Here is a 9,844-nt window from a genome sequence, read left to right on the forward strand (position 1 = left end):
TTTTATTGTTATTGGGGTTTAATTTTTATTTTTTATTTTTTAGTTGTGATAGTTGCTGAATGAGTGTGTTTTATTTTTTATTGTAGATGAATGAGACAACGGAAATCCCCGGAGGGTCAAGACCTTGAAGCGGGTCGAGGCACAAACCAATGTGCATAAAGACAATGGCAAACCCCCACTCCCACCAAATGCATGTAATGCTTGGTAAAAAAAGATATTTTGTTTGGGGTCATTTTCCTGTTATTGAAGGGGGATAAACCTAGGGGCGGCTTGTAACTGCGTAGACAACCTATGCTTGTGACACTAAGCAAAATGGCACTACAACCATGAGAACTCACATACAATCACTATGTTTGAAATATCCTTATAGGGAAGAAAAAAAAACCAATCAACCCTAGCATTCAAACCTAAAGAAGAAGGAGAAAGTAGTGGTAAACTAGTGCCATGGGTGTTTAATTTTGAGGAATGTAAGATAGCATTGGCGAGAGATGATTATTCTAGATAATTTGTCTTTTAGGTTTGTAGAGGGCTATGGTTTTAAGAGGTTTATGTCTAAAACCCAACCTAGGTTCAATCCAATCCCTAGCCGCACAACAATTGCCAAAACTTGCTTTAAGGTTTTTTTAGATGAGAAAAAAAAGTTGAAAGAAGTCCTAAAAGAGTAGCGGGTACGCGCTTACCACGAATACATGGACATCCGTTCAAAATTTGAACTATTTGTGTCTCAATTGCCCATTTTATAGATAGTGATTGGAAAATACACAAGAGAATTCTTAGTTTTTGTTTAGTGGAAAATCACAAGGGTGAAACACTTGGGAAGGCAGTTGACATGTGTTTACTTGATTGGGGGATAGACAAGATTTTAACTATTACAGTTGATAATGCTGCTTCTAATAGTGGGCTGATTTCTTTTATTCAAAAAAAGACTAAGCATAGGAAGGCAACAATTTTAGGGCATAAATACTTGCATGTGAGGTGTAGTGCTCATATCTTGAACTTAATTGTTCGTGTAGGGTTAGTTGAAATGGATGAGACAATAGTGAAGGTGAGAAAATCTGTGCGATATGTGAGATCGTCTCCACAAAGACAAAACACATTTAAGTTATGTGCGGAGAAGGAGAAAGTTGAGTTTAAAGGTCAGTTATGTTTAGATGTGCTCACTAGGTGGAACTACACCTATATTATGTTGGAGAAGGCTGAGAAGTATCAAAAAGCTTTTGAGAGATTGGAGGAAGAAGATCCAAATTATCTTATGACAATTAGAGAGGAGGAAAAGGAAGATGGAAGTGATATAGATGAGTTTGCTTGGGGAATGGGTGATGTGGATTGGGAAAAGATTAGGATCTTTTCTAAATTTCTTAAAATTTTTTATGATGCAACCTTGCGGTTTTCGTGTGCTAATTATGTCACTAGTAATTCTTTCTTTTTGGAGCTCATGTCAATTCATGACACAATTGATTTGGAGTATGAAAAAGATAGTTATTTGTTGAAAAAAATGGCTGGTTACATGAAGACCAAATTTGAAAAGTATTGGGGGAACTTTGATAATATGAATCACTTGTTGTATGTAGGGCTAGTTCTTGATCCTCGATACAAGATGAGATATCTTGAGTACTGTTTTGGTACTTTGTATGAGAGCCAAAAGGTTGTTGATATGGCAAAAAGAATAAAGGCTGTTTTGATGGATTTATATAATGCTTATGCTCAAAATCAAGTTGGGAGTAGTAGTGCAAGTGTTGTTGCACAAGGCCAAGGCCAAAAACCAAGTGGATCAATGGAGGGAGATGATTCTAGTGTGGTTGATGCGAAGGCAATGAGGATGATGGGATTTAAGGAGCACTTGAAGGGTATTGATTCTTCAAATATCAAATCAGAGGTTGATAAATACTTGTTAGAGAGTTGTGAAGATGTCTTTGATGATAATTTTGATATTTTGGCTTGGTGGAAGGTTAATTCTCCACGATACCGTGTCCTTTCAAGAGTTGCACAACATGTTCTTGCAATTTCGGTATCCACTGTGGCCTCGAGATCTCTTTAGTACGGCGGTCGTGTCCTTGATCCCTTCCGGAGTTCATTGTCTCCACTTATGGTGGAAGCCCTCATTTGTGGTCAAAATTGGCTCCGTCCTTCATCGGCTCCAATCTGCCTTCGTGCTGCCATGGATGATGTTGAGGAGTTTGAAAAGCTTGATGGAGGTATGACTATTATTTGTTATATTAAAAAATTTTTATTTTTATTTCTTTATTTATTAAAAAAAATTCTGCATGTCTGTTATTATTAAAAAAAACTGCATGTCTTGGATTCTTGGCAAATATATTGTTTTATTGTATAAGTGACATTTTTTTCATTTTTTGTTTGTAGAACTTGTGAATGATGCTGCTACATCGGAACTAGGCATGTCCACACCAACACCTATTGACATTGATGGTTGAAAATTGCTTTTTGTTCTTTGGAAGGGTGGTATAATGGTATATGATATTCACATTTTTTGCTATTAGGCACTAGTAGATAGTGGCCTACGTATAGATATATAGGTATGAGCTTTTATTTTGTGCTTTGACAGTGCCTTATACATAGAAAATATAGATATTAGTCAATAGGCAATGACATATGGCCAATTTATATTGAATCTTTGGCCAAATATTAAATATGAATAGTATATGTTGACATTGACATTGACATATGGCCAATTTATTTTGAGTCTTTGGCTATAATGTTATTATGTAAGTATTGACACATGGACTAGTTAGTTTATTTTGTAAGTATTGAAATCAACACCAGTAATTTTGGTGTTATGTAAGTATTTTGGTGTTATTTTGTTATAATGTTATTATGTAAGTATTGAAATCTGCACTAGTTATTTTATTGTGACTTGTACAGTTTCTTTTTTAATCTTGTTTGTATTACAGGTTGTGATTTATGAATCTGCTATATGTGTTTGTATTTTTGGATTTATGAATCTGTGACAGGTTGAGGTGATTTTTTTGTTTTTTGATGAATCTGTGTAAAATACAAAGCAAGTTGAGGTTGAGGTTGTGATTTTTTTTTGTTTTTTGATGAATCTGTGTAAAATACAAAGCAGGTTCAGGTTGAGCTTGTGATTTTTTTTGTTTTTTGATGAATCTGTGTAAAATACAAAGCAGGTTCAGGTTGAGATTGTGATTTTTTTTTGTTTTTTGATGAATCTGTGTAAAGTATAAAACAGGATCAGGTTGTGATTTTTTTGTTTTTTGATGAATGTGTGTAAAATACAAAGCAGCAGGTTGTAAAAAGGCCCAAAAATGGCCAAAATAGGAAAGGCCCAAATCTCGGCTGAAAGTGCCAAAACAAAAAACTTAAAAATTCCTACAGATGGCCATGGGCCAAAATAGACAAGGCCCGAGTTTGGGCCACAATTGGTTCCTAAAATAAGCCCAAAACATGTTTCTAAAATAGGCTTAATTAGAGCATAAAAGGGCCAAACTGATTTTTTTAAGAAGCCCAAATAGAATTAAAAAAAAAAAAACCGAGAGGCCCAAACTCTAGCCCCAGGCCCAAAACCGAGCACTCACCGAAAAACCGACCGAAATCGAAATGAACCGAAACCGACGGTGTTTCAGCTATTTCAGTCGGTTTCAGTTGACAATATTGAAAACCGAAAATATCGGTTTCGGTTGGTCAGTTTAAAAAAAACCGACCGAAACCGAACCGAAACACCCCTAACACCAACTAGAAACAGTTGTAAACACACACATACAACAAAATACTTTCTTGCACCATCTATGCAAATAAATGAACATTGACGTTGACTACCTCATGTAGAAATGTTTGAGAGAAAGATCAAATATGTTAAAATTGGTATTTGGATTGAGTGAGAGGGAGAATAGAGAGCAAAAGTAGACTTAATATGTTTTAATATGATGATTTACGTCCTTAACGAAAAAGTTATTGATGATTATATCCTTAATATTATATATCCTGTGTGTTACGTTGCAATAACACATCGAAGAATATTTATAATGGGTTAAATTATTTTTTCCAAAAAAAAAAAGAAGGTTAAATTATTTACCAACCATAGACTAACTTTTTTCTTTTTTTGAGAATCAACGAAAGACTAATTTAAGTTACAATAGTCGCACTCCAAGTAGGATTAGATAATATTAATTTGGACTAGAGTTATAAATCAAATTTCCACACATGCCTGTGCACACCCACACTCTTAATGAATGGTGAAAAAAATTCAATGAACTAAAAAAAATCGTGTGTGCACACCCACAACCAGAGATTTATTTTATTTTTCTGTTTGCAAAATATTTTTTAAAAGTAATTTCTGCTGCATCAATTCTCCATTTAAACCTTGGAAAGCATGAACTAGAAAAGATGCTTTAAATCAATTGAAGATACTAATGAATAAACAAGGTCATGTTTCTGGGCCTTTACCCCTTAATTATTACTTCATTACTAAAGCATAGTAATGGAACTCCATGTTTTATTCATGTACTGCACAAGTTTGTTATGCGGTTCTTACATATTCAGCAAGAATGAACTGGTCATAAGAAATAAGCTCAATTACAATCATAATATGTTACAAAAAGAGAAACAATCCCTGGCAAGTTCACAACTTTACACAACAAACACACAAGAAGAAGGTAAATCTGTATATAAATAACAAGCACCTGGAGCATTTCAGCTCACCAAAACAACAAGAGCAATCCAAGGAACAAAGCCAACGTATAGTTACCCATACTGATATTTGCGATCAAAGAAGCTGCACCAGAAAAGCTTCCGGTTGATGTGTTAGTGCTCAAAATAACCACCATCCAAATATCCTCAGAGCCAATCCCAACCCCAGTGTAGTTTGAATCCTTAAGATATTTTGCATATCGAGATTTTGTATAATTAGAAAACACCAGAAATGGGTCTAATCTAGGCACACAAACAGGCAATATGACCCCATCGACTGTGTTGTTGTCATTTATGTCACAATCATCCAAGAACTTGTCAAATTTGGGGACTTTAGGCTTGGTGCCTGGAGTAGAGCTGAAGTGAAAGGCGTTTTTACAAGTTTCGTTCTGTAACTGGTCTGCAATTTTATTAGCTAGGCAAGCTGCATTGCTGTTCTCAGTGAAGTTTTGGATATGTAGTGACATCCTGTAACCATTAAGGTCTTCCAAGAGATAGCTTTCAGCTGTAGATGTAAAAATTGCACAGCATTAATAAATTCAAAGATTAAGTAAGTAATGCACCACAGTTAGCCTATTTAGCAGTAATCTTCTCTATTTCTACATCTAGCTACCAATGTCAATTCATTCTCATTCTCATTCTCAAAAAAAGCTACCAATTTCAATTTAATAATTTCATATTTTGATGGAATTTTGATCTTAAAAGGATAGTTAAGTAAAGCTACAGGGGGTGGACAAAGTGAGAGAAGCAAAGATTATTTCGCTATGTTTTCTTGAAAGTACCAAATACTTTTGAAAAGCCTGTTACTCATCAAGATTCAAGATATAAAATGGTCTAAGTGCTCAGTTCTTCTAATGCAAGCTACCCTATTCTACAGAAAAATATTTTATGCACTGTACCAATAACTTCATCACTTTAAAAAAGGTTGCTGCCTGATGGTTTTGGATTTTGTTTGATTAATTTCACAAAAAATTAGTTTAGCAACTCAATGAAATTCTTTAAGAATCCGATATTATCCTTGATACTCAGGGACCATTGATTGGATTTGAGCACATGCATGTTCCAAAATTTAGTCCTACTATACTGAAACTGAAAATGAAATTGAATTTCATGTTTCAAGTTGAGGAACTAACTTGCCTAAAAACACAGTAATTAAGACCAAACAACAGTAACTACAACACATACCAGTAATAATATGTTTATTTATTTTACAACTCAAGTCTCTCCCTCTCAAATTTCAATTAAATAATGTTTTCTTGTGTTTACTACCTACCTAGGTGTAAAAAAATTTGACTTTTGGTACCTTTGATGTTGTAGATTTTTTAGTTTTTTGAGTGCTAAAATAACATTTTAGTTATTTTAGCACATTTAATACGAATGTTCTTAGTCCTTTAAATAGAAAATGTTATCTTTCGAATTGAAAGTCCCTACATGTTCTATATTCATATTCACAACATTTTTTTAGGGCAGAACAAACTAATCTTGACATGGTATTTGAAACTCAAAGTAATAGATTCTGCATTTTAAAACTAAAATAGCAAAATCTTTAGGTCACTTGAAAGTAATGGAGGCTATATTTTAAATTCATAATAATAATAACCACTATGCATGTCTTATTTTCTTGCTCCACCAATATTTTTCTCTTTTATCTCTTAACTATTTCACAATTTCACACTTTAGAATTTTGCTATAAACCCAAATTATTTTAAAAATTAGTAGAATGAAGAAGCATCGAATTCTACAAATATTTCTTAAAACAATCACGAGATTCACGACAATGAAGCACACATACACCTTTTCATGTACATCGTCAACCATAGCATGTAAATTAAATGAAAAATGAAAAATTCATATATATATATATATATATATAGATTATGAACAATAATTTTATTATTATATAATTGTCTATTTATGTATTTATTTATTAGTAACGACTATAATTATAGATTTTTTTTTTTTTTTGCTTCAAATCATGTCTTTTAATCTTTCCCCAAAGCAAAATCCTAGTTGGGTTTTAAGCTATGTTATATCATTTAATATTATTTATTAAACACAAATTTTAACAAATCTACAATTTGATTAAATTTTCTCCTTATACTTTACATGCTTAAGAAATTTTAAGACGATCTGAGATCAATATCCATGTTATTGATTAAATGTTTAATTTACAAGTTTTTGTATTTAAAATTATACATAAAAGATGAGTTTTTAAATTGAATAGTAGATAGCATATAATTGGTATGAAAGTTGGTATGCATGTTAAGAATATAATAAACATGTTATCCTATAGTAGGATATTTGAAATATTAATCCAATAAAAAAAATTAGGTGATCTTTTAAAAAAAAAAAAAATTATTAGGTGGTGTAATATAGTTTAAAGTTATACCAAGGGTAACTTTATGCAATTTTACATCACTTAATATTATTTAATTGGATGTGAGTTTTGGCAAATACACTGTTAAATTATATTATTTTTGTATATTCTTCATACTTGCAAAATTTCAAGATGATCAAAAATCAATAACCATGTCATCAATTAATTGTTTAAATTCAAGTTTTTGTAGTTTAAAATAATGCATAAATAATGAGTTTATTATTGGTATGATAATTGTCACGAATGTTAAGAACATATAAAACATGTAATTCAATAGTGAGATTTTCATAATATAAATTTAATAACAAGTTATTGAGTAATGTAAGTGTAACATTACTTATTGAGTGTAACATTGGTGTAAGTGTTATTGAGATTATATATATATATATATAGAGAGAGAGAGAGAGAGAGAGAGATAGAGTACCAGCAGAAGTAGTACCAGCAGAAGTACTCTTTGCGTTTCCTTGCACAACATGAAGAGCAAGCAAAACAAGGGAGAGGCTAAGTTTAAAGATGGCCATGGTTTCAGACTTGTCACAGAGAGCTGTGCCTTGTAACGAGCAGTATATAAAAATACTATCAGAACACATTCAGAGGATAGAAAAGACAAGAGCTTGTAACTTTTCTTAGCTATAATTATCCTTAGAATCTCTGATTTTCTTTAAGTTGCCGTGCATGTCAAGGTGCTCTAGGTGCCATCTCTTTTTCTTGTACCATTCAGTCGGCTTGATGCATTTAGGTCTAAAGCAAAAACTAAATTGAGACCTATTAATATAATATATATATATATATATATATATTTAAATATGATTTTTTTAATATTACTTAAATAATATTCTTTTTTACTTAAACTCTATTCTCTTGTTTCTTTTTAGATGCAAAAATTATGAATTAAAATTTTGCATTCTTGTTCTACTAGCATTTATTTTTTAATTGGTAATGTAATATGACTAACCCACTTATTTCAAAAAAAAAAAAAAAAAAAAAAAACCTACCATCTAAAGCGATAAAACCGACTTTAATATATTTACAATGTTCTTCTTTTGTCTCTATAGACTACATTTTTTCCTTTGTTGACTTGTCGTACCCAAATTTTCTTTAATAAAATAAAATTTATATATTTCACTTTAACCCAAAAAAAAAAGAGGCAAAATGACTTTTTTGAGAAGAGAATAAAGCAATAACTTAACACGAGGGATAAAACAAAGTGACTAAAAATACAATTCTGAAATTTTTTAAAGCCAAACCTAAAGGCAATGGTTCGAATGGAGAAGAGCCTGAGTCCCGCAGCTACAAACATAGCGTAGAAAAATCACAATTTTATACTTGAGTGACAAAATTTAGAGCAGATCCTACAAGGCCATATAGAATTTTTTTTTTTTTTTTTTGAGAAAGTTTATAAATGCAAAAAAATTTTGACAAAACTTTTTACACTTGTTAATGTGACAGATTGATAGTAATAAGTAAAGAATTGATTTAGTAGTGGACCTAAATGAGAACTAGTAAAAATTTGTCAATTTAACTGTTTATAAAAATGTTATGAAATTTTTGTGTATGTAGCTTTTTTTTAGAAGTGTTACATTGACAACATTTTCACAACAAATTTTAGGTGTTAAGTTGTCTGACTATAATTTGAAGAGAGGTGCTACGTCCACAACATTTTTACAACATTTTTACAACAAATCATAGGTGGTTAGTTGTTATTGGTTCAAATTTGAACTTAACACTAAGATTACTTTTTTGCCCCAACAATAACAACTAGTAACATCCTGCCACTTAGGATTTGTTGTAAAAATATTGTAAAAATGTTGTGGACATATCATTTCTCTAATTTGAATCCTCAACTGAAATTAATTTTTTGCCTACCAATAATAACTAATAATAACCTGCCATTTAAGATTTGTTATGAAAATATTGTAGATATACCATTTAACAACCTGCCTATATTTTTTTTTTGGTAAACTGCATATATAGTTCCTATCTTTTATACCATATTTTAATTTAGTCCTTAACCTTTCAATTGTGTCAATTTAGTCCTTAACTTTTTAGTATTGTGTCAATTTAGTATTTGTCATTATCTCTTAGATGAAAATTGCTACATGACATACAGTTAAAATAAAAAAATAATTTATTGCCGCATTGATTGCCACTAAGACTAACATGTCAGCATAATCTAAAATTTTAAAAAAAGAACAATGAGTAATTTTTGGGATCAAAATCCCTAACTCACAAATGAAATTTGTTAGACACATTTGGGATTGAAATCCCTAGTCCCACTAGGAGCATGAAGAGGTAGGTAGCCTCACACTAACAGTGACCCACTTAGTCTACAGCGGTCAAGTGGCGAATTTAGCATCGACAACGAGAAGATTGAGAGGTGGAGATCGATGAGTTTTGAGATTTTGTAAGATCTCAGATGGTGGGTTTAGACTTCTTCTACAGCGAGTGAAGCTTGTCAATAGTTTAAGTCTTAACAGGAGGTGCATTGTCATTGACTCATCGTTCCAAACTTGAAATATTTTATTTGCTCAAAAAAAAAAAAAAACTTGAAATATTTATGTTATTCTCTTCAATATATTTAACTGAATATCTTGACAAAAGAATAACATAAATATTGTGGGATTGACTCAGGGGTTGGTAGCGTGAATCAAACTTATCCGCTAGAAGTGTTAAGTTAGTTTCAGTATTTATATTTTTTTCAATTTGATTTCTCTCAGGTCTTTCGCTTAGGATTGTAGTGGGCAACTAATTAAGTCTTTGTTGTATCTTTCAGACGTTGTGGAGTCCTTTTGATTTTTATTTAGA

At 31.7% G+C, this 9,844-nt stretch overlaps 2 protein-coding genes across 3 annotated transcripts; one reads left to right on the top strand and one right to left on the bottom strand.

Annotated features, from left to right (window-relative positions):
- The first annotated feature begins 829 nt into the window (after positions 1 to 829).
- Positions 830 to 2,038, top strand: LOC142628471 (zinc finger BED domain-containing protein RICESLEEPER 1-like). The gene has a single exon (XM_075802564.1). It carries the CDS (start codon positions 830 to 832, stop codon positions 2,036 to 2,038), a length of 1,209 nt encoding a protein of 402 aa, XP_075658679.1.
- A 2,413-nt stretch (positions 2,039 to 4,451) lies between these two features.
- On the bottom strand, positions 4,452 to 7,619 carry LOC142629672 (putative GPI-anchored protein At5g19250). 2 transcript variants are annotated; one of them, XM_075803701.1, is made up of 2 exons: positions 7,479 to 7,619; positions 4,452 to 5,167 (listed from the first exon to the last, which is right to left on the bottom strand). In XM_075803701.1, exons 1-2 carry the CDS (start codon positions 7,558 to 7,560, stop codon positions 4,671 to 4,673), a joined length of 579 nt encoding a protein of 192 aa, XP_075659816.1. In that variant the 5' UTR covers positions 7,561 to 7,619; the 3' UTR covers positions 4,452 to 4,670. The 2 variants fall into 2 exon arrangements, with proteins under 2 accessions (XP_075659816.1, XP_075659814.1); XM_075803699.1 differs by having other exon boundaries at positions 7,464 to 7,619.
- Between the last annotated feature and the right edge of the window lie 2,225 nt (positions 7,620 to 9,844).

Source organism: Castanea sativa, chromosome 3 (genome assembly GCF_040712315.1).
Source record: "Castanea sativa cultivar Marrone di Chiusa Pesio chromosome 3, ASM4071231v1".
NCBI lineage: Eukaryota > Viridiplantae > Streptophyta > Magnoliopsida > Fagales > Fagaceae > Castanea > Castanea sativa.

What these genes read in the sequence shown, in the direction of transcription:
- LOC142628471 (XM_075802564.1), top strand. Translation starts at nt 830, where the DNA reads ATGTGTTTACTTGATTGGGGGATAGACAAGATTTTAACTATTACAGTT.
- LOC142629672 (XM_075803699.1), bottom strand. Translation starts at nt 7,560, where the DNA reads ATGGCCATCTTTAAACTTAGCCTCTCCCTTGTTTTGCTTGCTCTTCAT. An exon ending in TGCTGGTACTACTTCTGCTG is followed by an intron (nt 5,168 to 7,463) that starts GTACTCTATCTC and finishes TTACATCTACAG; the next exon opens with CTGAAAGCTATCTCTTGGAA.